The sequence below is a fragment of the Ambystoma mexicanum genome, chromosome 2p (genome assembly GCF_040938575.1).
Source record: "Ambystoma mexicanum isolate Mex_15411 chromosome 2p, UKY_AmexF1_1, whole genome shotgun sequence".
Classification (NCBI taxonomy): Eukaryota; Metazoa; Chordata; class Amphibia; order Caudata; family Ambystomatidae; genus Ambystoma; species Ambystoma mexicanum.
In genome coordinates, this window is record NC_090923.1 from 636,918,430 (window position 1) to 636,943,939 (window position 25,510).

Consider the following 25,510-nt stretch of genomic DNA (forward strand, 5'->3'; position numbering starts at 1 on the left):
ATTTGGGGGGTTTTCGTTTAGGGAAAAAAAGTGGCTTTTACCACAAAAAACAGGGGTTTGGGGTGGGGGATCCCCCCCAAAAAAATGTAAAAAAAAATAAATTATAATTTCGATGCTTTTGTTTTCGGTCCTTTTGTGTCGATCTTTTGACCATTTGATCCTTTGTAGTCGATCCTTTGACGTACAACCGTACGCTAGCAGAGGACAGTGTCGCCGTCGCCCAGGAAGCCGGCACTGAAACAAGCCTGAACCCACCAGGATGTCGGGCTCCCACCTGTGCACCCCGGTGGGAGGCCAAATGATGAAGTTAGTCAGCGAGTTGAAAAAGATCACCATAGACCGATGGGTCGGGGCACGCTCGTCCAAGGACATACCCTAGAGTATCATCTCAGGTGTCCGCAGATCACTCTGGTGACCCGTCAGGACCAGCACATCCCTCAGTTCAGGAGGAGATACGGGCCATGCTGCAAAAAGGGGCGAGCTACTTCCCCAGCTACCCCTGGGGTCTGCAGTCTATTCCAGATACTTTTTGGTCAAAAGGAAGACAGGGGATGGAGGCCCATTCTAGACCTACGACGTCTGAACAAATACCTCAAGTCCCCAAAAATTCAGGATAGTCACGTTTTAACAAGTGCTCGGCCAAATGGAGAAAGGAAACTTCTTGACTTCGCAGGACCTGGAAGAAGCCTGCTTCCACATCCCCATTCACAGGAAACAACAAATATTTCTATGTTTCGTAGTGCAGGGACAGCACTACCAGTTCAAGGCCCTAACTTTCAGCTTGAAGTCTGCCCCCAGAGTGTTCATGAAAGTGCCTGCCACCAGTGACGACCCATCTATGCCTACAGGGCATACACATATACCCATACCTGGGCGACTGGCTGATTCGCAGCCACTTGCAGGAGCTAGCCCAAGGACACACGGAGACGACCGTCCGGCTACTGACGATTCTGGGATTCTCCATCAACTATCCAAAGTCCTGCTTGACTCCATTGCAGAATGCACTGTTCCAAGGCGCCAAGCTCAATACGGCGTCTTGTCTGACGTCCCTCTCAGAGAAGAGGGTAGCAGTCATTCTGGGGAAGTTGCAGTGGATGTCCTCAACGAGGATGGCCACGGTGCGAGCCGGCAAGTCGTTGATGGACATGATGTCGTCCTGCATGTACCTCGTCCGGCTCTGCAGAATACAGATGCGACCCCTCCAGGAATTTCTGACGCCCGCCGGATAAAGGTGTCCAGAAGCTTCACTGACAAGGGTCATGTCGCGCTATTCCAGGCCCTTTTGGACTGCATGAATAGGCGGTTGAGTCATCGTGGTGGCCATTTTTCCCCCAAGATGGCCGGCGTGAGACTCTACAGCAGGGGTCCCCAACCTTTTGTGCATAATGAGCAAAATCGTCATATCAAATTAAATGGTGAGCAACATCGATTTTTCGACGGAACATATCGGCACACAGTTGGCGGACAAATGATTGCAACACAAATTAGAAATGTACCAAAGTTAAAACTGCGTATAGAACATTTAATTAGCAGTACTTAATAGTTATCTAGACCACATGTTTTTCTAGTCAAGGAAATGTGCAAGGCCTTTAACTTCATTTGACGTTAAGTGGTTGTTTACAAGAAATGTTGAGGACATTGAGTGGTCAGTAGTACATTTTTAGAAATATAGGACCAGTCCAGCTGTTCAAAAATAGAGTAGTAATAAATAAACATTACATGGGGTTTCAGGATCCCGAGCAAAATATTAGTGCCAATGTATGGACAGTAAAAATGGCCACAAATGGAGCATTGATTTTTCAGGTCTACTGAGATTCTGCCTAGGATTTTATAGGATCTTTAATGGCAAATGGTGCATTCCTATGCATGCAAGATCGGCAATACTGTTCCACAGTCATCGATGACTGTATTGTGGATGGTTTTTTCTTCAGGAATGTTATGAAATGTTACATTTCTTATTGATCAAAGAGTAAACACAATCCTCTTTAGTACGTTTTCCAGTGGCCAGGGTAGGCACCACGAAGAAGATATCTGAAAGCAAGAGAGGCTGTTTGTTGGGGATCTCTGGAGTAGGGGATGCTAGAAGGTGTACAAAGTCAGAGGAAGACCGGAAGAGCTGCAGAGACCCTGGGAGACCTGGAGGAGGAGAAAACCACCCTGACACTGGCCCTATGAGTCCAGGAGAGACTACACTGCGGAGAGGGAGCTGTACCTCCAGATAGCAAGACCAGAGGCCGTTGGGGTTGCCTGGCAGTATTCATAGTAAGACGGTTTTTGGTATGTTCGCCCGTGTGGAAATTGCCTTCAGCAATTTGACCGAAAAACATTTGCACGCATACCCGATTAGAATGTATGTGTATTTTATGCGTGTAATACAATTGCAACTAATTATGTTTATGTGGTTGAAATTGTGTGCGGGAAAAAAGTTTTCCAAACTTTTCCAAACACATAAACATAAATAGGTGCAAATATATTACACATAATAATTATTTCTATTTGTGTCCCACGCCTCCATTGTTAAGGATGCGGGGTACACCCCTGCAACCTCCTTTTGACCTACTTACATGAACATGAGGAGCGGGGGACACCACTACGATCCCTGCACCTCATGTTCAGGTAAAGTAGGTAAGTGGTATTAGCCTATTTGACCTAAAACGAAAAAGGTCAATTTGTACCAGATGCAAAAAAAGGTCAATTTGGTCATTAGGTCAAATGTTTTAGGTCAAATAGGCTAATACTCAGTAAGACTCGTACCCTGGCCCAGTCAGGCTTACCCAGGTCTCTGAGGGTCAGCGAAAGACCCTTCCACAATATCCCCTTTTAGCTCCTGCAGCTCCCAATGCCAAATGTTGTTTTGCCTAGTTGAGTAATGGGAGCAAAATCCTGATGGTGCATTCTGGGACTGGAAGTGGACTGGAAGTTCCAAAACCCTTTTTGAAGATTGTGAACTTTGTGGGAGGGGTCCGAGCCCGGCGGAGAGAGACCCTTGAGAACTTTGTGAGAAGGGTCCGCACCCGGTAGAGGGAGACCCAGTGAACTTTGATTTTGTGAAGCTCGCACTTGCTATAGGCTAATAGTGTGATCCAGCAAGACAAGATCGCCCTTTGGAAGGCTCTGTTTAAATTGGCAAGTGCTTTGGAAGGCTGACGCTGAAAGAATGGTCGGAGTCCGGCTGAGGGGGATCCTAGGGCGAAGAGTAATCGCCCGATGTGAAGATTTACAGAAAGAACTTTTGTTTTGTTGTTTTTTTGCTATATCAAGCCCACTGAAGCAAGAGACTTTGCATGAGAAGGGACTTGGGCACAGAAGGCCCTTATATAGAGAAAAGGAACTGTAAACTTGTGTCAAAGAAGCCCAGGAGTGTGCTGAGGCTCACGAGTCCCGACTTGTACTGTGCTAAAACCCTGGGGAAGGGAGACCCCGGCCATAACATCCTGACTTATCATTTTGTGAACACTTCTTTCTTTTCTTGTGAACATTGTCTCACACTATCTTGTAGCATAGCGGTAAGGATTGGCAATGGGTGTTCTTAGTATGGGCCCTTTTTATTGGACTAGACTCAACTAGGACTGTATTATTATGATTTGATTGTCGTAGCTTGCTCCCATCTTAGATTTAGGTTTAGAGTAGGTGTTTATCTCACCCATTTTACTGTTTAATAAACACCCTTGACCTGTGTGATCACTCGTGTATGTTTTACTTTGATACCATGCCTTCCTTACAGCTACAAATACAGTAAACCGGGTGGCACCCAACCCGCAGTGATCCCAAAGTAAAATTATAGCTGCCAACAGCCTAGTGTACAGAGTGCGCAAGACAACTTTCACACACTATGGCATTACAGAATGTATCCTAGTCTCAGGTAATTGTGTACCAATTTTACAAATTGTATGGAAAAAGTTTGAATGGTTCAAGTATTATCTAAAACAGAATTCCTATTTTTCGGTTTCCAGGGGCATATTCTAGGCCCTCTTAACGTTTTACTCCAAACCGCTTCCCCCTTTCATTTTTGGATCCCTAACCATTTTTTTGGTGGCCAGAGGGACTTCCGTTAAAATCTTCCTGCTACTGCAACTCTTGTTAACACTTTTAGAATGTATGGTCCTAGGTCACCCATAAGCTTCCTAAAGACCTCATTTCTATTTGTACTATAATTATATCACAGTACATCCCCTGCCAGTACTTCAACACCCTTCCAGATACTACCAATGCCTCTAGCTTGCGTATACCCAGTTTGAGGTGCCCTCCATATGTGGAGGATTGATAAGGAAAGGTTTAGATCCTCGAGCACTCTTCCATTTCTGAACCATGTCCATTTTATAATGTCCACCGGATCAAGGCCTTTGGGGGATCATTTCATGTGGTAGCTCCCATTGTATTAAGCTTGTGGACCCCACCCAAATTTCTCAGTTCGCACATGTGGCAGGTTGATTTCATTTGGCCAATATGTTGCAAAATATGCCTGTGCCACTAAATATTAACTGTATACACATCTGGAATTTGCAGACCTTGCATACATTGTTTTATATGGGCGATTCATCAGGTCCTGGCTTCACCAATTCCTTAAAACCAAATGTAACCTAAGTGATCAAAGTTTAGAGAACTGGAATGTGTGTGGTACCAGATGTATTTCCTGGAAAAGATGGAACATTTTGGGAAGGGGAGTCGAGGAAAAGAGGCCAGGAGAGCGGACCGTGCGGGCCTATGTAATACCCTACTGGCAAAGGATTATTTAATAGTCACTCGGGACTCGAATTATGTAACGGCTGAGCCCAAGTTCTGTCAAACAGCATCTTGACGTCTGGAGAATTATCCAATTTACAAAGTTACTTGTAATTCTGCATTTCCTTTTCCCTGCAAAGGAGAGTAACTGCATTGTATGTTATGAAGTGTTGACTTTACCTTTAATCCACCCTGCTCCACTCCTGATTTAGCTGCCTTGGCTGATCAGCTATGAGATTGTGGGGGGCCTAAGAGAATCCCTGTTGCCTAGTTGTGGAACATTAGCTGTCCAACAGTTTACCTGCAGGTATACAAACAGCAGGGGTAGAAGATACCCATGCAAATACAAGGCATACATTAGTTTTGAAAAATTGATTAGTAGAGTTTGCTAATTAAAATAATTTTTATTATCAAACAGGCCTATTTGATTAGCAATATTGTACTCATATTGTTATTGTCACCAGAAGTTAGTTGTACCAAAGACATGAAATAAGCAACAATACAGCAGGTTTGCGTATCCCTGAAATAAGACATTAGTGAGAGGAGTCCGACTTTGCAAATTCTTTAAACTTCAGCGAGACTTGCAGGTCGGGTAACTTAGTTTACATATTCAACCTAAAAGAAATTAATTTGACGCACATCAACGGGGGACAACACATTTAAAATGAGATTTTTGTAAAATGGTGCATGTCACTACAAACACGCTTTATGTTTGGCACACTGTTGCCACTCAGAGGTCAGCCATGCACAGTGAAACTTTTATTTGACATTTACTGCAAACAAAGTAAATGTTAAATAAATGTTTTAAACATCTCTTGCAAATGCTACTCACCCTTCATAAAATCTACTTGACTGTGCAACTGGGCGAAAAGACTTTGCAAGCCATAGATGAGTGTCTGTAAAATTTAAAAGGTTAGCTGCATGAATGGACATACATAAATAGATATGATAAAAAGGCTCCAAAAACAGTTTGGCCAGCTGTCTCCTGCAGGTGGTAATATATAATCCAATCCAAAAGCAAAGCAAGCCCTAGAGGCTAACTACAGCGTTGGGTATTGCAGTAGATCTGCAGGTGTACAAACTAGATGGAACCATTGATCACTACTTTGCGTAAGCACTTAGTTTGCTTTCTGTATTCATTATGTAAGAGGAAAGAAAGACTAAGCAGAGTGGATTGCGTAGCCAGCAGAGAACTGGCTGCGCTAGGTGGAATATTGTAGTTTGTGGTCATTTCACTTTCAGGGTACCTGGTATAAAGCAATACGGTGATCATATAGAATGTCATGGAGTATGGGTTTGGCCATGGATTGAGCACCAGTTGCAAGATGTTTGCAACCTGCATGTTACAGGACTAGTTTTTCCATCAAAAGCAGTTGGTCATGTACATTTTTAAAAGTTCACTAGTCAACATGATACATCTTACCCAACAAAATGAAATATAGTTGACACAATGAAATTCAGATGCGCCAACTTAAACTTTACTATAAACCATGGAGATGATGCAGTATTTTACAGTATCAATACCTTAATTAGGCATCATGTAACAACTTTCATTTTAGGAATGGAATTGCATGACTGTCATTTTAAAAGATATAAAGTTGACATCTACTGGTCTTTGCCAGACAAGATATAGAGTAATAAAAGTATCATCCCGATCACTTCTGGGTTGCAATTTAAAAAAAAAAAAAAAAAAAACTCTTGCCTAGCACTCCTACACATGCCTTCGGCAGAATCTTGTGCAGTGCCCTTAGGGGCCACTACACACAATTAAGACTACAGGTGGCAATACAAGTTTCACCTTTGGTACAAGCCTGTACTACTATGTTAAAGTAGTAGCAGTGGCGGAGCAGCCAGGCTTATCTCAAGAGTATATGAGCAGTAGCAGAGATTACACAAAGGGACAACAATTACTGTGACTCAAGCAAACACTGACTCAAGGTTTCAGGTAAAAAATATAAGTACATTTATTTTTAAACCATTTGTTATAAGCACGACACTTCTATTATTCAAAAACCACACGTAAAATACACTACAACTAACCAATTCACTTCAAGTTAAGTACCCTGTGTTTTAGCAGACCGGTGTTATGAAACAAAAGACGTTACCGGAAATACACTTGCGATCACTTTTTGACAGTAATGACAGTTTGGTCTTACTAAAGAAACGCATATCCATGGCAAGTACTGTTACCGGGGCAAAAACACACTTAGCACCTGAGATACCCAGAGAGAGTTGGGGGGCAAAAATCATAGGCATTACTTTTGTCAAGGCAGACAGAACCAGAGAACACTCTTGGATACAAATTCAAAAGTCAATAGGCCAGAGCCAGTGTCAAGTGGAACCGGGTTCCTGTTGTCGAGAATCACACAGTCAGATAGTTCACGATTCAACATAGCCAGAAGTACTTAGATATTGTCAACAGAGGAAGCAAAAGTTATAGGAAGGAGGGAGGACAAGGGCAAGCCTTGGAGGCGAAGAACAGGGATTCACCCCAAATTCCTCAGGCAGAACACAGTACCTAATTCAAGGAAGAAGCTGGTGCCACGGCAGTTGTTCCTGGTAGTTTCCTGCAGACCCACGGTCTGGAGGGGTCTGCACCACACAGGGATGAAGCCGGCAGCAGCGACGGTGAATAAAAGGTGCGCTCCTTAAAAAACAGGAGAGGCTCTCAGATTGCTATCCAGACCACTACAGCAGTGTGCAGCAATTTCGACCATGAAGAGGATCCTCTGGCTGTAGAAGATGAGCTGGTTATCCCCACCAAGCTCAAGGGAAGAAGACTCCGGACTGGATCTTCTCTGGTCGTCGAAGGGTAGATAGCTCAGGACTGCAGCAGGGCTTCACCGGGCCGGGATAGTTGCAGTAGTCGACTTCTTCTCCGCTTCTCTTCGGTTCCTTGTAGTTCCAGTGGCGACTCTGACTTCCAGCCCAAGAGACCTGCATTTTATGCGAAAATCCCCCATTCACACAGCCTGGCTGTCAATCACGCAGCAGGGGGTTTGTCCGGCCCAGACAACCCCCTCAGCCAATCATGGCAAAGTGCGACTTGGGTTTCCTAGAATACCCTGTGCAGGGGGTGACTACACCCCTCCCTCACATTCAGCCCACCTAGACACCCAGGCGCCTAGAGGAGGGCTTCTGGGCAGAAGCCCGCAAAAAGACAGTGAACAAAGGAGGCAAACCTGGTTTGCCGCGCAAAGTAAAACTCAAGAAGTATTTTAACAAAAATAAATGGCGAATAAACCCAACCGGGGCCAAAAGAAAAATTTATTTGGTCAAGCGGGTTTAAGTTCGAGGCTAATATAATAGCCTAAAACAATACCACGTTTTATAATATAGTATAATCGCGGTAGAAAAGTTAGGATAGATACCACTGCCACCAGCCAAGTCTAAATGTTAAAAGAGCGAAACCATGCTGTAGGAGGTACAGATAAAAAGGGCCAAGGATTAACCCTTTCCAGTACTCCATGTAAGATGGGGTGTACTGGATCTGTGGTTAAATGACTAAGTAAAGTTAATGGCAACTTGACCCTTTTCTGGGGGACAGTAGTCAGCCTCACACATGGAGTCGGTGGGAAGTCTAAAAGACAACCCTGTGTTACTGCACTGAAGGTGCTGTGTAACACACAAAAGAAGGGGCTACTGAAGTGGTTCACTCCAGAGTCCACAATCACAAAAATAGATGAAATGCCCATGGCAAAACACAAGTAAGAGTGAGGAAAAAAAAGGTACACTCTTACCAAGTGGAAAAAGAAACTCCAGAAATCCAGCAAAGCTGCTGAGGGACAAACTAGGTAAGGGAAATTAGCCATTGAATGAGAATTATCCCTAACACTGCTGCACTTTCCCTCAAAAAGCCCCTGAAGTGAACAGCGAAAAGAGGTCAAAGAGAGCACGGAGGGCAAGAGGAATGCAGGGCGAGCAGGCAGGAGGAATGCAGGGAGAGCTGTGCTTTCATTGAAGAGGGCAACTTAAATAGCTAACTTTGCTACACAAGATTTCATTTGATTAGCAAACCTATAGAATTGCAGAGCAAATTGTTATGCAATACTTCTTATTTTATGCCTTGTAAATATGCTGCTCGGTAGTGTGATGAGAAAGTGTTTCTCTGTCAGCTATTCAGAAGGAACTATTTCTCTGTCAGTTTATATGTTGTATCATAAACGAAACGGGGAACATATTTTTTTTTCCATTTGCCTACAGTTAATGGTATTACAAAAGTACATTGTTATTTTTGTTGAGTTATAGATTCCTCAATCAAGTTCGCCAACATGTGTTGTTTGGTCTTCTTACAGGATTTGTTAGCAGTTGACACCCTTACAGGAAGTGTGACATCCCTCACTGCAGGTAAGAAATACAGTTCTGGCCAGAGGCTCATGGGATACTGTGGCCTAAGATGCCTAGCACTTTACAAAGATGGTTGCAGTTGTCATGTTACAAAGTAATTAAGGGTTGCAAATGTCATGTTACAAAATAATTGATGAATATGGGTGTCCTGTAGGAGCCCCTGCAGAACATGTGAGTTATTACTGAAAATTATCCATTGCTGGTTGCATGTAGTGTCACCATCGTTCAGACCAATATCAAACTGTTTAGGAGCCAACAGATTAGCAAATTGCCTGTGGGATATTCCAGTTTATTTGCACATACGTCTTACCATTTCAGACATTTAGGGATTAGCCTCCCCAAGGCCTTTATTGTAATCTAGTTATTAAGGGCTCATCTATCTTTTATGCCATTTTGGTGAGCCTGACTCTTTTTAAAATGTAGAGGCAACATACATTATTTATATTATGATAATTGGGAAGCACTCTTAAAATCACTTAATTTGAACACCTAGGACATTTCAGGGTGTTAGAAATCTGCCCTTTTCGACACGCCTTGCTGCTCTGTTCTTGTTTACGCTGTCATTTTCCTGATTGTAGAAAGTGCCATTTTAGAACTACACATACTAATTCCAAAACTGTTTGGATTGCTGATTACAAGTCTGTCATCTGTTATGTATTTTGTAGATTAATGGATGAATTAGTATAACCAGGAACAATCATATTGATGTTGATGGTTTCAATTATTGAGATTATTCATTGATTGTATTGTGTTAAAATACTATATACTTTTATTATCTTATGTTACTGAAAACCATGAAAAGTGTGACAGTGTAAAGTGCGTAGCTCCTTATGTTGTTTAACATGATGATGCAGGAGATAAAATACATTCCTCTCATGTAATCTGACCCACGCTACTGTGACCATTGGTTCCAGTAATTACCAGTAATTCTGGTAGTGTCTAAAATCTCAGTTGGTTATCAAATGGTTTGGAGTTTAAATTACCTCATCCCAATGAATGTATAAATTAGAGGTTTGAGATGGCGGCAAAGCGTTTTTCAGTTATGTTGCAGTTCACTTCATTGATATGACACACACTCCAACCATCCTCTACTCTTTCAGCTAGTGACCTTGCTGAATACTTTGCTTGCAAATTCAGGAAATCTCATCTCGCAACTTTCTTACTCCCTCCTCCCATTTTCTTCGCATCACCGACTCCACTTTTTTTCCCTACCTCTACCGCACACTTCAGTCATACCAACACTGAGGAAGTTCTTGCACTGCTGATGAAGGCTAACCCCTACTCAGCCCCATTAGGTACTCTTGCACCTCAGCTTGTCAAATCTATTGTCCCTCTAGTGGCCTCTCAGCTCACTAATATCTTCATCTTGTCCTCTGGCTCTGCCTGCTTTCCCATCTACTTTTAAAACGGTTACGGTTGTATCTCTCCTAAAAAAGCAAGGTGCTTATCCAAAGCTGCCAACCATCGTTTGACAGTATCACTTCTTACTCACTACTGTTAGCTGTTGGAAACTCTCTACTGCAAACTGTTGGAAAGAGTTGCTAACTTTCTTGACACGCATAACCATTGTAACCCACTCCAGGCTGGTTTCCGATCCTGCCACTCCACTGAAACTGCCCTCATGAATGTCTCCAACTTTATTTACTCGGCTAAACTTTCCAACCTATCCTCTAACCTAATCCTCCTCAATTTATGAGCTGCCTTTGATACCATTGATCACTCTGATCTCCTCAATACTCTCTCTCTGCTTGGGTTTCGCAATTAAGCACTAGCCCTGAGAGACAAGTTGGGCGCCAACACCAGATAGACGTGTCGGCAGCAGCTCTGCAAGCCCGCTGAACTTTCACTGCATTCTCACCACCCCAGAGCTGTTGAAAGCCATCACAAGACGAGGCAATAGAGCTGGAAGCCAACGGGAAAGGACATAGAGCCAGAGGGTGAAGAAGAGCGGGATCCCGACAGCTCGGTTTGCAGGGGGCTTCCTAGGCTGCCTCAGACACCAGAGGAGAAAGCAGGGGAGACTGTAGAAAGAAGGACCAGATCCCTTTCACGAGAAACCAGTAGTGCCATAGAAGTGGGGCCGGAGGCTCCAGTCGCTAGACACGGCCCAGAGCATTAAGCACCCAGAGGAGGTGCAGTGGCCAACGGGGGACCAGAGCTGTCTGAGTCGAGGAGAAGAGGCCAGGAGTGCGGACCTTGCGTGCCGACGTAATACCCTAATGCTAATTGGAACTGAGTGCGCCGCACAGCCAGAGGCGGACCCGAGCGTGCAGAGGTGAAGGGTAGGCACATGCAGCCACAGGCAGCATCCAGGTGCAAAGCACGGCCTGCTGCCCAAGCCCCCCTATACACTAGCCTACCAGTGGGTAGGTCCAGACCCGGCCCCAACTCAAAGGAGAGGGGCTGGGGCCCATAAGCACCGGCAAAGGTGCAGTGGAAGGAAGAGGAGCTGCACAGGGTCCAGCCGGGCCCCCTATCTATAAATGACTGCAACCACACAGCCAGCAAGCCCCAGCTGTGTTACGTGAATTTGGGAAGTCTAACGAGGACTGCAATTGGGGAGGGGACACCCCCGGACACAGCTGCGTGCAACGGGCAGAAGCAAGCATGAACAGGAGCAGGGGATCTTATTAAACCCCAGAGGAGCATCAGAGTGCGGAGGAAGAGGGGCCACCCCTGGACACGCGAGGAACAGCCCAAGAAGCCCATCTTAGGAACGGGACAGGAGTCTGAGGGAATTCCTCTCCCCATCTCAGCAAAAGGGGACCAGGTCCAAGCACAAAGGACAGCGTCCCCCTGAGAGAAGGGCAGGAACTTTGGGGTCAAACCCTGTCCAGGGGGTCATTCCAGCAGAGGAGAACCTACCCCCGGCCGGGCAGTAAGGGGCATACGGCAGGAGGGAACTAAGCAATCTGTGATCAAGGAGGATATTCCACCTGCATGGCCCACGTATAGGAGGGAGCCCAGTTGAGGTGAGCTAAGTGCAGCAAGCGGGCAAGGAGGGGAGATTGGTGGATCACCGTTATACAGCCACAACAAGGAGACTGGGGGGCGCCTGATGTGAGACAATTAAAAGTGCAGCAAGGAAGGCGGAAAACAGATGTCAAAATCAGCAAAGGCAAAAGCCTCAAAACAGATGGCGCCCTCAGCAGACATGCAAGGCACCATCCCAACTATTTGGGGCCCATTAGAGGCAAAGGGCCAGGGAAAAGGTCCACAGGAAGCAATGAAACAAGTGGGGGCCGAGGGGCTGACCTCCATGGGACCATTCTCAAGACAGAACCTCCACCATGACATGCTGTCACTCCAAGAGACGCTAACGAAAGCATTCCAGGAACATTTCCAATTGATGAGAATAGACCTCAACTCTGCGCTGATGGAAATAAGGCAAGAGGTCGGCCAGATAGGGGATAGGACGGACCTATTGGAACAAGGCTTGCAAGAAATGGACAAGGATACCACAACACAGGGTGAAGCAATAGAACAGCTCCAAGTCACCACACATGACTTGGAACTGCAGATGGAGGACATGGAGATTAACATAAGGATCAAGAACGTCCCTGAAGCCTTGGCTTATAGGGAGGTAAAAGGGGAGGTGTAGAGAGTATTTGCAGACCTCCTGGGAAACACAAGCCCAGATAGCATTGAATTGGACAGGATCCATCGCACCGGCAGGGCACCCAAGGATCCCAAAGGCAAGACAAGGGACGTACTGGCAGCATTCTCAAGGTATGCCCAGAAGGAGGCGGTCTTGAAAGCAGCCAGGGCACAGGAACCGGTCACATACAAGGGGTTACGATATCCGTCTATCAGGATATGGTGAGTAGCACGCTACTTAAGTGGAGGCTAATGGGCCAGGTGGTAAGGGAGCTGATCAAAAAAGGAATCCACTACAAATGTACTTTCCTTCGGATTAGTCTTTGAGCAGGAAGGAGCCCAAAAACCCATCACCACAGTGCAAGAAGGAGAGGACTTACTCAGACTGGAAAGTAGCCAAAACCAACGAGATCGTTCCCCACTTCTCCCTCCCCCCGCCACCCCAGGCAGAGTCCAGACCAAGGTTCCGCCAATGGGAGTAGAAAACAGTGGGAGAAAGACGGAACAGGAGATCCACACTGCGAGGCCCACGACCCAAGTCAGCGGTGGGGCCCGGTGGATGGAAGGGTACCTATGGGTACCAAACACAGAGGTGGTGGGAGGCTATGGTTATATCCAAAAGAGGTGGTGAGCAGAGAAGGCATGTCAACGGGCTGCAGGAGCTTTGGAGAACGTTCTGTCTTGTTTTCAGTTAGGGTGGTGGCGCCCAGGGGGCAAGGGAGGGGATAAGGGTGGAAAAGGGGTGGGGGGGAACTATCCCCAGGTTGGGAGGGGGGCCCTTCCCCAGGTTGGAAGGGGGGCATTGGGGAACAGTTGGGAGGGGAGAAGGGGAACAGACACGGCAGAGGAGTAGGGCAACATAAAGGAAACAGAGAAAGGAGGAACTAGAAAGGGGGGTGTAAAGTAAGTCCGTATGGAGCATCCAGGGGCTAGGAACAGGGGGAAGAAGGGCAACCGGAATATGGGGGGAGGTGGAGCCCTCACGGGATAAACATTCAAGTGGTCCACACATAACGTGAGAGGGCTAAACTCCGCTCTCAAGAGAAAAATTAAGGCTCTTCACAAAAAAATCATGCCCCAATGTCTCTAGAGGAAAGACCAAAGATGACTAAAACTGCACGGTTTCTCAAGCATATATGATGCCACCAATTTGAAGAAGATATTCGGGGTAGCACTAGCCATTCGCGATGGGGTGGATTTTAGATTCAAGAACTCTAGAGCAGACAAGGAGGGCAGGTATATTATTTTAGTGGGCGAATATGCGGGGGCAATGTATACACTGGCATCCATCTACGCCCCTAATGTGGGACAAGAGGGGGTTTTGAGAGACCTAATAGGGGTACTGGAAGGGTTTTCACAGGGCAATATAGTAATAATGGGCGATTCAACATGGCATGGTCCCGGAATCTAGACAGAAGTAAAGGGGGGGAACACGGGGGGGAACGCGTATGGAGGGGCAGTGGCCTCATCCTCGCTCAGAGATAGGTTTGTAGCCCTTGGCTTAAGGGACGTTTGGAGGAGGGGTTCAGGGAATCAGTGAAGGATTCACCTTCTACTCTAGCGTACACAGGTCACAATCCTGCATCGATTATGTTTGGGTCTCAGCCCCCTCTTGGGAGTAGTCTCAAATATTGTGGTAGGTGTCCCCTAGGCATAGCAGACCACGAGGTGGTCACAATGGACTTGAAATTGCCAGGGCGAAGACCAGGACTGTGGGGCTGGAAAGTGCCGGGGGAGCTTCTACAGGATTCAGTGATTAGGGGGAACCTAGAGGAGAAGATTGGAGAGTTCTTTGACCTCAATAAAGCCTCAGATACGGGGATATAGTGTACGTTGCAATGCATTTAAGGCTACAAACAGGGGTGTAATTATAGCAGCAAAGGCACAAAGGGACAGATCATGGAAGCCCAACTAGAAGCGGAGGTCAAGGCAAGCAGGGCACAAGCCACGGGGACCCCATCCAGGAAAACAGTGAGGGAATATTGTCAGGCAGTGGGCCAACTTAATTTGTTGAGAACTAAAAAAGCAGAAAGGTCGTTACTGCATGTACAGCAACGGTTCTATGCCAGGGCGAATTAAGCCGACAAACTTCTAGCATGGCTTCTTAGAGGTGCATCCGTTAAGAATAATATCACCGCCATTATAGACGGTCAAGGGCTCAGCACACCCGCACAGAAAAGATCCAGAGGTGCTTTGTCGACTTCTAAAAGGAACTATATACGACTCAGAACCAGCCAGAAAGCTCCCAGGCGTTCAGGGATGTTATTTAGGGAATGCCATAGGTCGCAAGAGCGACCGCTGCTGATTGGCCATTGACCTCTAGTATCCGTCCAATCAGAGGAGGGGGCGTGGCCACAGCTATCTTCATGCCGTGCTGCATGCTTGCTGGTCCTCCATTTTGCACATGGTTTCTGTTTGTGTAAGACTTGTGCTGCGCTCCTGAGCTCAGCTCCTCCTGGCTTTGTCCAAGAAAGGCCCAGTGAGGTGAGTACACAGTCTCGGGGTGGCAGTGGCTGGCTGTGTGAGTCTGACTGAGACGTGGGGGGCAGGCGGGTGTATGCATGGGGGTTGCTGATATGTGTGTGTGGTTGGTAGTGCTGTGCCCAGTGTTAAAAACGGATTTCTGAACTCTGACCTGGTGGGCAGAGGTTCAGAAGGCCAGCCTAGTTTCTTTGACCAGGGACCCTTCTGGACAAGCCAGACCAATCAAGGGAGCTTGGTGGCAGTCAAGACTAGGTCTCAGGAGGGGTGAGGGTGACTGAAAGACCTCAATGAGCACAAAGAGTAAAGGACACTTACAAATCACTCCCAGTCAGGTGTGTGTATATATATATATATATATATGCATATATTAAAAATACAAATACATTTATTTCAAGGCCTTGGAGTTTCAACACACAAATCAAATCACAGTAATGCTATTAAGCCAACACAATCCTATCTAAATACATATGTTCAAGACCAATCGGGTCTAAAGGGTCTAAAGGACACAAAATGGGTCCGCAACCTAAAAGGGAAGGAAACAGGCAGTGCAAATAGTCCCTTCTGCATCCAACACACTCCTGACTAAGAGGCAGTCCAATCCTTAAGAAGATTGGAGCCTATTGCTCAGATGTACATGCAATGCTGGCGCATGCAGTAATGCAGATGGGCAAAACAGGGTCTCTTCAGGGGTCTGTAGCAGCTCAGGAAGGTGGGTGAGGTGATGAAGAATAGGTTCCTGCTATTCGAGGAGGGCCTCCGCTTGAGGGCAGAGTCGTTTCCAAGAGTTGGGAATAGTTCGCACTAGCAGTGGAAAGGAGAGGGGCCCTCAGGGTCCACTGGCTGCGTGAAAATGGATGGAGGCGCTGGAGGCCAACGGTTAGGGTTGCGATTACTCACTGACCCCCGGCTCACTCCAGACCAAACTTCGGCAGTCGAGTCCACTTCGGTTGCAGGTTCAAGTGCAGCAATTTGGCAGCTCTGCGGCTTTCAGCGACAAAGATACAGTGATGATTCCCAAACGAGACAGTGGTGATTTCTCCAATCCTGGTGGATGGATCAGGCCAGTTTCACTGCAGCACGCTTTAGGGGCACGAGGGGCACAAATGCAGCGCACCTGCAAAGTTCGTCACCACGGCTGGGCGACACGGTAACCGCGTATGCTCCAGTTCGGACGCACTCACTTTAGTCCAGACCTCGGAACGCTAAGTGTATGAAGAGTGGCGTGAACACAGAGCTAGCGACGTACCAAGTTTTGAGGGCCTCCTCGAAATGGCGGCGGCATCAGGGACCTAGAGTCTGCATAAGCTGGTCAGCCCACTGGTTGGCCCAGGGAAACTTCCAAGAGAGCTTACTGATGAAGGTGCTGTGAATAGTTGGTCCCACTATTCCAATGGGTCGAAGTGTCTTCGCAGACCTTCTAGGACGACCAGATGCAGAGGGGTCCCACGGGACGGCAGCGGGCTCAGGGTGCCACACCTGCCAGCAGGTCACCAGCAGTTCCTCGACTTGGCTTCTTAGTTTCAGGATACTTGGATCCTATCCTTCGTTCAGTGAACTCCAGAGATCGACATGGTATGGGTGTTTGGGGCCTTCTCTTATCCATAATCTCCTTCACGCCAAAACGAAGAGGACCCAATGGGAGATCTGCTCACATACAGGCATACCATACGTGGACTAATCGCGGACCACGGTGGTCCCAGGCATTCACAGCACTCCAGACTCTCTGGTACCAAGGATGTTTATTGGGAACAGACATCCCAGCCCGCATCCTGGAGGCACACACACACAAGGCATGCAGAAGCCTGCAAAAGCTTGGCGTTTCGCAGGAAAATGCATGCCCAAATAAGGACTGAACCGGGTCGGCTCGACCTGGGGAAGGTGAAGGGGCAAGATGGCCAAAGGACAGGACAAAGATCCTTGTGGCATGGCCATTTTGGAGCCAGGCCACCTGTTTGTGCCAAACGCGGTAATAGCAGTTTACCTGGCAGGAAAGGGTTAAAAATACACGAAATGATAAGCTGCCACCAGCCCTGTCCACGGCACATCTGCACGTCTCCTAAAAATTCCTTTGAGAGTATCTAGGGCCTTTGGAAATGACTGATAGACCCAAGTGCACTGTACTGAAAGGTACTTTGTACACTTGTTACATGTTGCAGAAAAGTTGCAACATTAGAACCGACGAAGGGAAACAAAGTCTCCCAGTACTGACTGTCTTAAGTGCATGTCAGTTTCCCCATAAAAAGTGAGCGAAAAGCCCAGAGGAGTGCAGCAGAAGGCTGGGCTCCTCTGGTAAAGTCGGACGTACACAACTGGAGGGAAAATTACACATTAATGGGAATCTTTCCTAACACCCAGCCCTCGCCAGCGGCCTCGACTCCGCTGCAGGCCCAGGCAGCGGCTGATGACAGGTGTGCTGGTCGGGTGTGTGTGCTTTGCACACCAGGAGGTATTCCCATCTATTTGATGAAGCTCTGCGGAAAATAAGTGTTCAAATCCTCCTCCTCACACTTGTGACACCCTACGAGTCTTCCATTGCGAGGCACCATTGCTTTATGAGTTGTTTTATATATGATCTTTATTTTTAACTTACTTCGTCTCTTATTTCTGCAGTGTTTCTCACTTTGTCTTCCCGCTTATTACCCCCAGAATGCATCTGATTATCACGTGGACATGTGTTGTAGTATTATCAGTATAACAGTTCATTTGCACATGCGCAAACGCTGTTCACAAATGCTTTGTCTCACTTGAGCCACTGCAAGTATACTTCCACTGTATTTGGACTGACACAAATGCAATTGCCCAGGCGCAAGTATTAGACTGTACACATTAGCGTAGCTGCGTGCATGCAAAAAGCATTTGCTCGTGAGAAAATGTACTGCAAATCCACGCGTCGGGCCGTATTAAAGAAGTGAGGGGTAGCGCAGTGGAATTTTTGCACTGGCAAAAGGTCACTTTTGCACTCACTTTCCCAAAGCTATAGTAGGTGATTGAATGTCTGTTAATCTATTTCTGATTTTATGTCTTTGCTGATCAAGATTTCATATGACTCCTCGTCGCGGAAATCTGGTGTTTCCTTGCTTCCTGTGATGTCACTCTTGGGGGCATGTGTGAGGCAAGATCTGAATGTAGTTATGTGGTTGAAGAGGCAGCATAGAGTGAAAAACATGTACTTAAGGGAATAGGACAAAATGACCAAGGGCAAAAAGTCTGACCCCCAAAAGTCCGACCCCCATTTTTCTGCAGATATATATGTGGGGGGTAAAGTTAATAAAAATGTATAGGGGTAAGGTGAGGGGTCTCGCCCCCACATATATATTTGCGGAAAAATGAAGAAAAAAAAAAGGTCGGACTTTTGCATTCCTCATTTCACGGTGATCCGAATTTAAGCTCTATTACGAGCCTGGTGGCAGAAACATGGGACAATTTGAAAATAAAATATGGGATCACGACATTCCCTTCCCCGTTCACCTCCATATTCAACAACCCAGAATGTACACTGGGCACAGAAACTGGAGCGTTTGGGAAATGGCGGGAGGTGGGTTGTAGAAAAGTGAGATATGTTCATTCACAAACTGCAAACAGTGCTTTGGGGTGGGTGAATCCAAAAGGCTCGGATACTTTCAATTACGTCATTGGCTTCAGAACCCCACGGTCAAGGCAGCAGCTTGCTGTGATCTTACGCAGTTTGAACAATTCCTTGTGACACAGGATGGGTCTAAGGGTATGATTTCCAACCTGTATAAACTCCTGGATAAGGCCATCCCCTGAACAACACTGCCCTATATGGGACACTAAGAAGGCACGATGGGGAGGGAGCTCCCGAGGGAAGTATGGGAAAACTGAGAATCCAGAGATTAGTCAAAGCAACCCAGCTGCATGAGTGCTGGTACAAGCTAATATTTAGATGCCATTACACCCCAGTATGCCTACAAAAAATATATCCGGAATCCTCAAGGGAATGCTTGAGGGGGTGTGGAGGGGAGGGTACGTGGTCATACATTTGGTGGAGATGCCACAAACGGAAACTTTATTGGGAAGAGGTACAGGAGGCCCAAGCCCAGGCATTTGGGTAAAAAGAGGTTATGCCACCGGAAATGGTTTTGTTGGGACTGGGCAATGGGATGGAGAAGGGAGACAGTTGGGGCAATAAGAAGGCGTGGACGATGCTAACCCTGGCCGCGAGGCTACTAATCAGACAAAGATGGAAGTGGGAGGCAATCCCCACACTGCAGGACTGGCTTCGGAAAGTGTGGGACATTGTAGCGTTAGAATGGGCAACATATGCTATGAACAATACCCTGTCAAACTTCGCTACAGATTGAGGGGAAAGAAAGAAGACTACAGAGTGCAATGGTGCCCTTAGCTGCTGAAGTTGTTGGACTTAAGCTGACAAGTTTGAATAATTCCTTGGCCCCTACAGGACTTAAGAAAACACAAGCCCAAGAAGGTGGGGTGGGTGGATATTTGTTTTGGGGGGGATATGTTAAGTTTTGTTGTAAATCAATAAAAAGAATAAAAAGATGGAGTCCTACATGGCACCTCCTCAATTCTGTTTCCTGGAACAACATCTCCAACTTGCTCATCTTTCTATTGGTGTTCCGCAAGGCCCTTTCTTCTGCCCCCTCCTGTTCACACTGTACTCTACTGCTCTCAGGCACTTATCTCCTCAGCCATTTATCTCCTCCTTTGGGTTCTCATAACAACTATATTGCAGATGACACCCAAATCTTGTTCTCCTTTCTGGGACTCTCCACTGACATATCTACCAAAATCTACAACCATCTCTCTGCTATTAAATTCTGGATGACCTCCCACTTTCTTATGCTTAACTCCTCCAAAACAGAGGTGCTTTTTTCCTGACAAATCCTCTCTCTACTCCTCCACTGCCTATTCAGTTAGTACCTGACACTCTTTCCTACTCTTCGTCAGCTAGAAAACTTGGTGTCTACTACGGCCCTTCACAAACAAATTCTTCATCACCTCAACCTCCTAAATATCAGACGAATCAGGCTCCTCCTTCTCTTCAAAGCGGCCAAAAATCTCTTAACCGCTCTTGTCTTCATTGGTCTTCCAAAATATGCATTCTGTCCCCCTTGACAAGATCATTAACTTTGCTAACAGGACTCTCTTTGAAGTCCATCGCCCGTACTGCCTCCTATCACCACCAGGCTGGCTGGGTAACTGTGTAAAACAGGTCCATATTAAAATGTCTCCTTCTAGTGTATAAGTCCATCTACGGTAAGGCACTGCCATACCTATCCTCTTCTATCCACCCCTTCAAACCCAGTCGCAGCCTTCATTGTGCCTCCTCCACCACCTTTGTGGCATCTGGCATTCTGGCGGTGTTGAAAATATCAGTTGGTTATGAAATGGTTTGGGGTTTAAATTACCTCATCCCCCTGAATGTATAAATTGGAGGTTTGAGATAGTGGCAAAGTGTTTTTCAATTATGTTGCATTACACTTCATTGTTTTAAAAAAAATAGACATAATGATTCTCTTATTGACACACACTCCAACCATCCTCTTTGCTTCCAAAATCAGGATATCTCTCATCACAACTCTTAGTCACTGTCCTCAAATTGTCTTCACTACACCTTCTCCACCATCTTTCACTTCCTCTATCTCCCACTTCAGTCATACCAACACTGTGCTTCCCCTAGCTTCAGCTTTTTCACTCTTCTTGCTCTGCTCGCTTGGAACTCCCTCCTCTCAATTCGAAACACGGTCCACATCGATGTATTCAAAGGCAAATTGAAAGCCTACCTCTACCACCTCAGAGCTATCCTCTTGACTCGCCTTACACCTTCGCTCATCGCTACCAGGACTCTTCGCTCTATTTTCCCCACCATACTGACGCTAGCTTGAGGTCACAGCTTATGCCTAGCGGGCTAGACTGCCTAGCCACTGGCACTTACTTATCCTGGGTTTGTCTACCGTATTGCTCCCGCTATCTGTCCAATATACCCCTTCTAAAACCTGGTCATTGTGCCACTCAAATTCTCCTCACTATAAGAGGCTCGCTGCCTCCCGTGTGTCTACTATATTACCTTTTGGAGGCTCCTTTGTGACCAAAATAGCTTGTTTACCTATATGTAAATAAATATTGTAGATATCCTAAACCTTTTATTTGTATTTGGATAGATGTTAAACTGCACTCCTTGCATTTACCTTTCTCCACTGCTCTAGGTTATGGAGGAAAGTAATTCTATGTTCTTAGGATCACTAGCTCATCACAGACATCTGCCCTTCTGTCCATGTGCCAAGGACTGTGTTCCACTCTGACATCCCTCCATCCCCACTTAGTATTGTCAAGCAAAGGCCAACAGGAAGTGATCAATGTTGTTTCTTTTAACCTTCTTGTCGAAGGATATAGTCGCACTTGCTGTGAGGTGTGCAAAGATTTTATGTTTTGTGTTTTCAGTCTTGTGCACCAACTACTTTTCGGTCAAATTTTCTGTTAAATATCACTCTTTTCTGACTGTTTCATAATTATATATGTTAGGTTTGTACATACATTTGTGGAGACAGTATGACTGTTTTTTCTTACACATGTTTTCTTCCATTAAACACTGTATTCCCTATCAGATAGAAATTGCGACTGCACATGGGGCTGTGCAACGTTTTTGTTTTCTATAATTTTTTTAAAAAGTGCCCTAATTGGAATAAATACCATCTAATTTGCATCAGTGTTAAACTACATATGCTAAATGTTGGAAAATGTAGACCAGTGGTCACCAAATAGTCGATCGCGATCGACTGGTCGATCTTCAAGGCATTTCTAGTAGATCGCAAGACGTTTTGTAAAAAAAAATAATAATAATCCCCAACTGATATCATTATAATCACTATTACTTCTGTGATTGGCTGTGTGTGGGTTGGTCGGCGAGGGAAATATAATCAAGCCAATCAGAAGGTAGTTTCAAGCAATGTGCCTATGTTGGAAATATAGTCAAGCCACTCAGAAGGTAGTTTCTAGCAACGTGCCTAATAGCACTTGTATTACAGAGCACAATCACAGATGTTCATTAACTAGCTTGCTAGCTGCTTGACAAGCAACATGGCCGAGAAACCTCCAAAAAAGCGGCCAAGAACACATCATTTTCATGTGGAATGGGAGCATGAATTTCTGTTCACAGTGAAGGGAAAAACAATATGTCAGCAGGCTCTATCCTTCTGTAAAAGAGGCAATTTAGAACGCCATCATAGCAGTGCTCCTCCGAAATTTGAAGACACCAACACACTCGAAAGCGTCCTACGAAGAAAGCAGGTGGAGGAACTGAGAGGCCTGTTAAAAGCACAGCAGACACTTTTTACGAAGCTTACAGCTAAAAATAAGGCTGCAACAGAGGCATCATTCTGTTTTTGCTACATCATTGCTAAGCACAAAAAACTATTTACTGACGATGAGTTGTTCAAAGCAGTTATGACTGTCACTGCCAAACTTGATTCAAGGACTTCAAAAACAAAGAAGACGTCAAAGCCGCAATAAAGGATTTGCCTCTCGGAGCATCTACTGTAGCCAGAAGAGTTGTGATGCCATCTAAGGATATTTCCCAACAAGTGCTTGACTACTTGTCGCTATGTGAATGCTTTTCTCTTCAATTTGACGAGTACACAGATATTACAGACACAGCCCAGTTGATTGTGTTTGTTCGGATGGCTTTCCAGGATTCCACAATGGAGGAGGACTTTCTCACACTGATTCCAATGAAAGGGAGAACAAGGGGCCAGGATGTGTAGAACAAATTCAAGAAATACATGAGTGAGAAAAACATTCCAATTCAGAAATTAGTGTCAATAACAACTGACGGGTTACCGGCAATGCATGGTGTGCGTTCAGGATTTTGCGCACTGTGTAAAGAAGATTCTGATTTCCTGCAGTTTGTGAATTACCACTGTTTTCAAACAAAAAGCATTTACTGGTAAAGTAATTGACTTATTCAATGTGATTACTGTGGTCGTCAAAATTGTTAACTCAATATGCGCAAAAAGCACTTCAACACTGATTATTCAAGTCATTGTTAGATGAATGTGATTATGCTTATGGAGATCTGATTCTCCACGCAGATCTGCGGTGGTTGAGTCGCGCCAAGGTGCTTCAGCGTTTTGTTGATTTGCTGCTGGAGATAGCATCATTTCTAGAATGGCGAAGCGAAAATTTTGAGCTCTTCTCAGATGATGCATGGTTGTTGGATTTGGGGTTTCTTACGGATCTAAAGGCAAAACTAAACGAGCTCAACTGTGAGCTGCAGGGTAAAGACCAATACTTTGCACACTTGATAAGCCCAGTGAATGCATTCAAGGCGAAGCTGGGTTTGTGGAATACCCAGATAAGAAACGCGAGGCTGACACATTTCCCAAACCTTTGAAAAGATGTTGCAAAACATCAAAGACAAAAACACTTTTGTCTCTGAAAAATTCTGTACTCGTATTAACAAGCTAATGAATGAATTTAACCGGAGATTTGGAGATGTAAGCCATATGGAGCAAGTTGTGTTTTTTCTTTCAAATCTGTTCCTTTCAGTTGAGGTTGAAGAGCTGTCTGCTAAAATGCAGGAAGTGTTTGATTTAGCAACCAGAGACAACATGGAGAAAATTTGATTTACAAAGTGGCATTTAGGTTTAATGCTAGATCGAGAGACAAGGACTTTGGGGACTTGTGAGCAGAGAGAACTATGCACTCCTTCCAACCTGCGTGATTAAGGTGAAGGCCTTCTTTAGATCTACATATCCCTGTGAGATGGTGTTTTCCCAGATGAAAATAATCAAGTCCAAATACTGCTCTCGCCTTACTGATGCACATCTGACAGACCGCATTAGACTGGCCGTGCCAAACTATGAGCCAGACTACAACAAACTTTCAGATAGTGTGCAGTCACATCCATCACATTGAGTAACAGAGTGAGAGACACTGATCCCATTGCCACATATTTTAATTGAGCCTGTCTAAAAATAGTTTTTTTTACAGGAAAACTATCACAATTCAAAACTATAGTGGTATAGTATGGTATGGTTTATTTGTAAAGCGCCTATATACAAGGCAAGTGTTTCAAAGCGCTCAAGGAAGGAGGGAAGAGGGAGAAAAAAACAAAACAGTCATTCAGAGCCCTTGAATTTCTGAACGATACAAGTCTGAATGGGCAGAGTGGGGCATGGAACAAGTGCATATAATACAATTAACGGTGTAGAAAACAGCAAATAAGTCTGACGACGATTCTGCAGTTTTTCCAAGTGCACTGAAGCGCCACCATGCAACGAGTGGAGACAAGAGAAAAACAGATAGACGATCTTCAAGGCATGGTGCATTCAATTTGTGCAAGTGCGCAGACAAGTGCAGGGGTGGACATGTGCATATGGTGGGGTTGGGGAGTGGACCAAGTGCGCCCAGTCGATCAGAAGCTCGGGTAAGTGCACTACTTGTATGTATGAATCCTGTAACTGAGCAGAGTGTTTGTAACAAACACAAATACAGTCTTTTTACTTTTCAAAAAGCATTGTGGCTATGTGCATCCTAATTTGACAAATTTATCAGGAACTAGTGTTGTGTGTGTGTTGAGCCTGTTATTGAGCTTACTTCGGTAATACTGTTGCACTTAATCTCTTGTGTGCTGTTGCACTTACTTTCCTGTGTGTCATGCGTTTGTATGAAGTCTGTCACTGTTCATGCATACAGACAGAAATATATGGTGATTATTTTAATATGAAAATAAATGTAAAGATTACATTTTATATTTCTAGTGTTTTTTGCGATGGTAGATCTCAGTTCATATTTCGAATGAAAAGGTGATCTTGGACTTAACATTTTGGTGACCACTGATGTAGACAATATGAGCTGGATTAACTTCCCTTCCTATAAAGGTGACAGTTCAAAAAAATATATATAGGAAAGGCAGAGTTCACATAAAGGTAATTTATCCAGTATGCCAAATTGTTGAACGCCAAATCTTAATTGCACCGCGTGTTTATAGAGTTTCCCGCGGTACAGTTGCCATATTGGTTACGGTGTAATTAAAGTGTATCAATGACATCACAGCATTCAAACAAGAAACATCCATTCAATACGCAACCTTGAAATGCACTAGATACTACTTGTGACATTGCGACTGCTAATATTAGCAATGTATAGATTTTTAAAGACTAAACTAACATTAATTTTCGGTCTATATTTTGATCTGTATGTGAACCCAAGGCATTGGACTATTCATATCTGATATGACTAGCACTTTGTCAAAATTGCATACACAGTTTTACATATTCTGCAGCCTATTTGATCATTCACATCTCGAGACAAGATGATGAATAATCCATTAGCAATGTTACTGGCAGTTTACAGAGAATTGCATTACTAAAGTGGACCA

General features: G+C 45.2%; 1 protein-coding gene across 2 annotated transcripts in view; it reads left to right on the forward strand.

Annotated features, from left to right (window-relative positions):
• LOC138566630 (acylamino-acid-releasing enzyme-like) overlaps positions 1–25,510 on the forward strand; it is a 1,701,869-nt gene that overhangs the window by 806,126 nt on the left and 870,233 nt on the right. For both annotated transcript variants that reach the window (XM_069644170.1, XM_069644171.1), the window contains exon 14: positions 9,018–9,069. In XM_069644170.1, the coding sequence (XP_069500271.1) occupies positions 9,018–9,069 (52 nt within the window). The remainder of the gene's footprint in view (positions 1–9,017; positions 9,070–25,510) is intronic.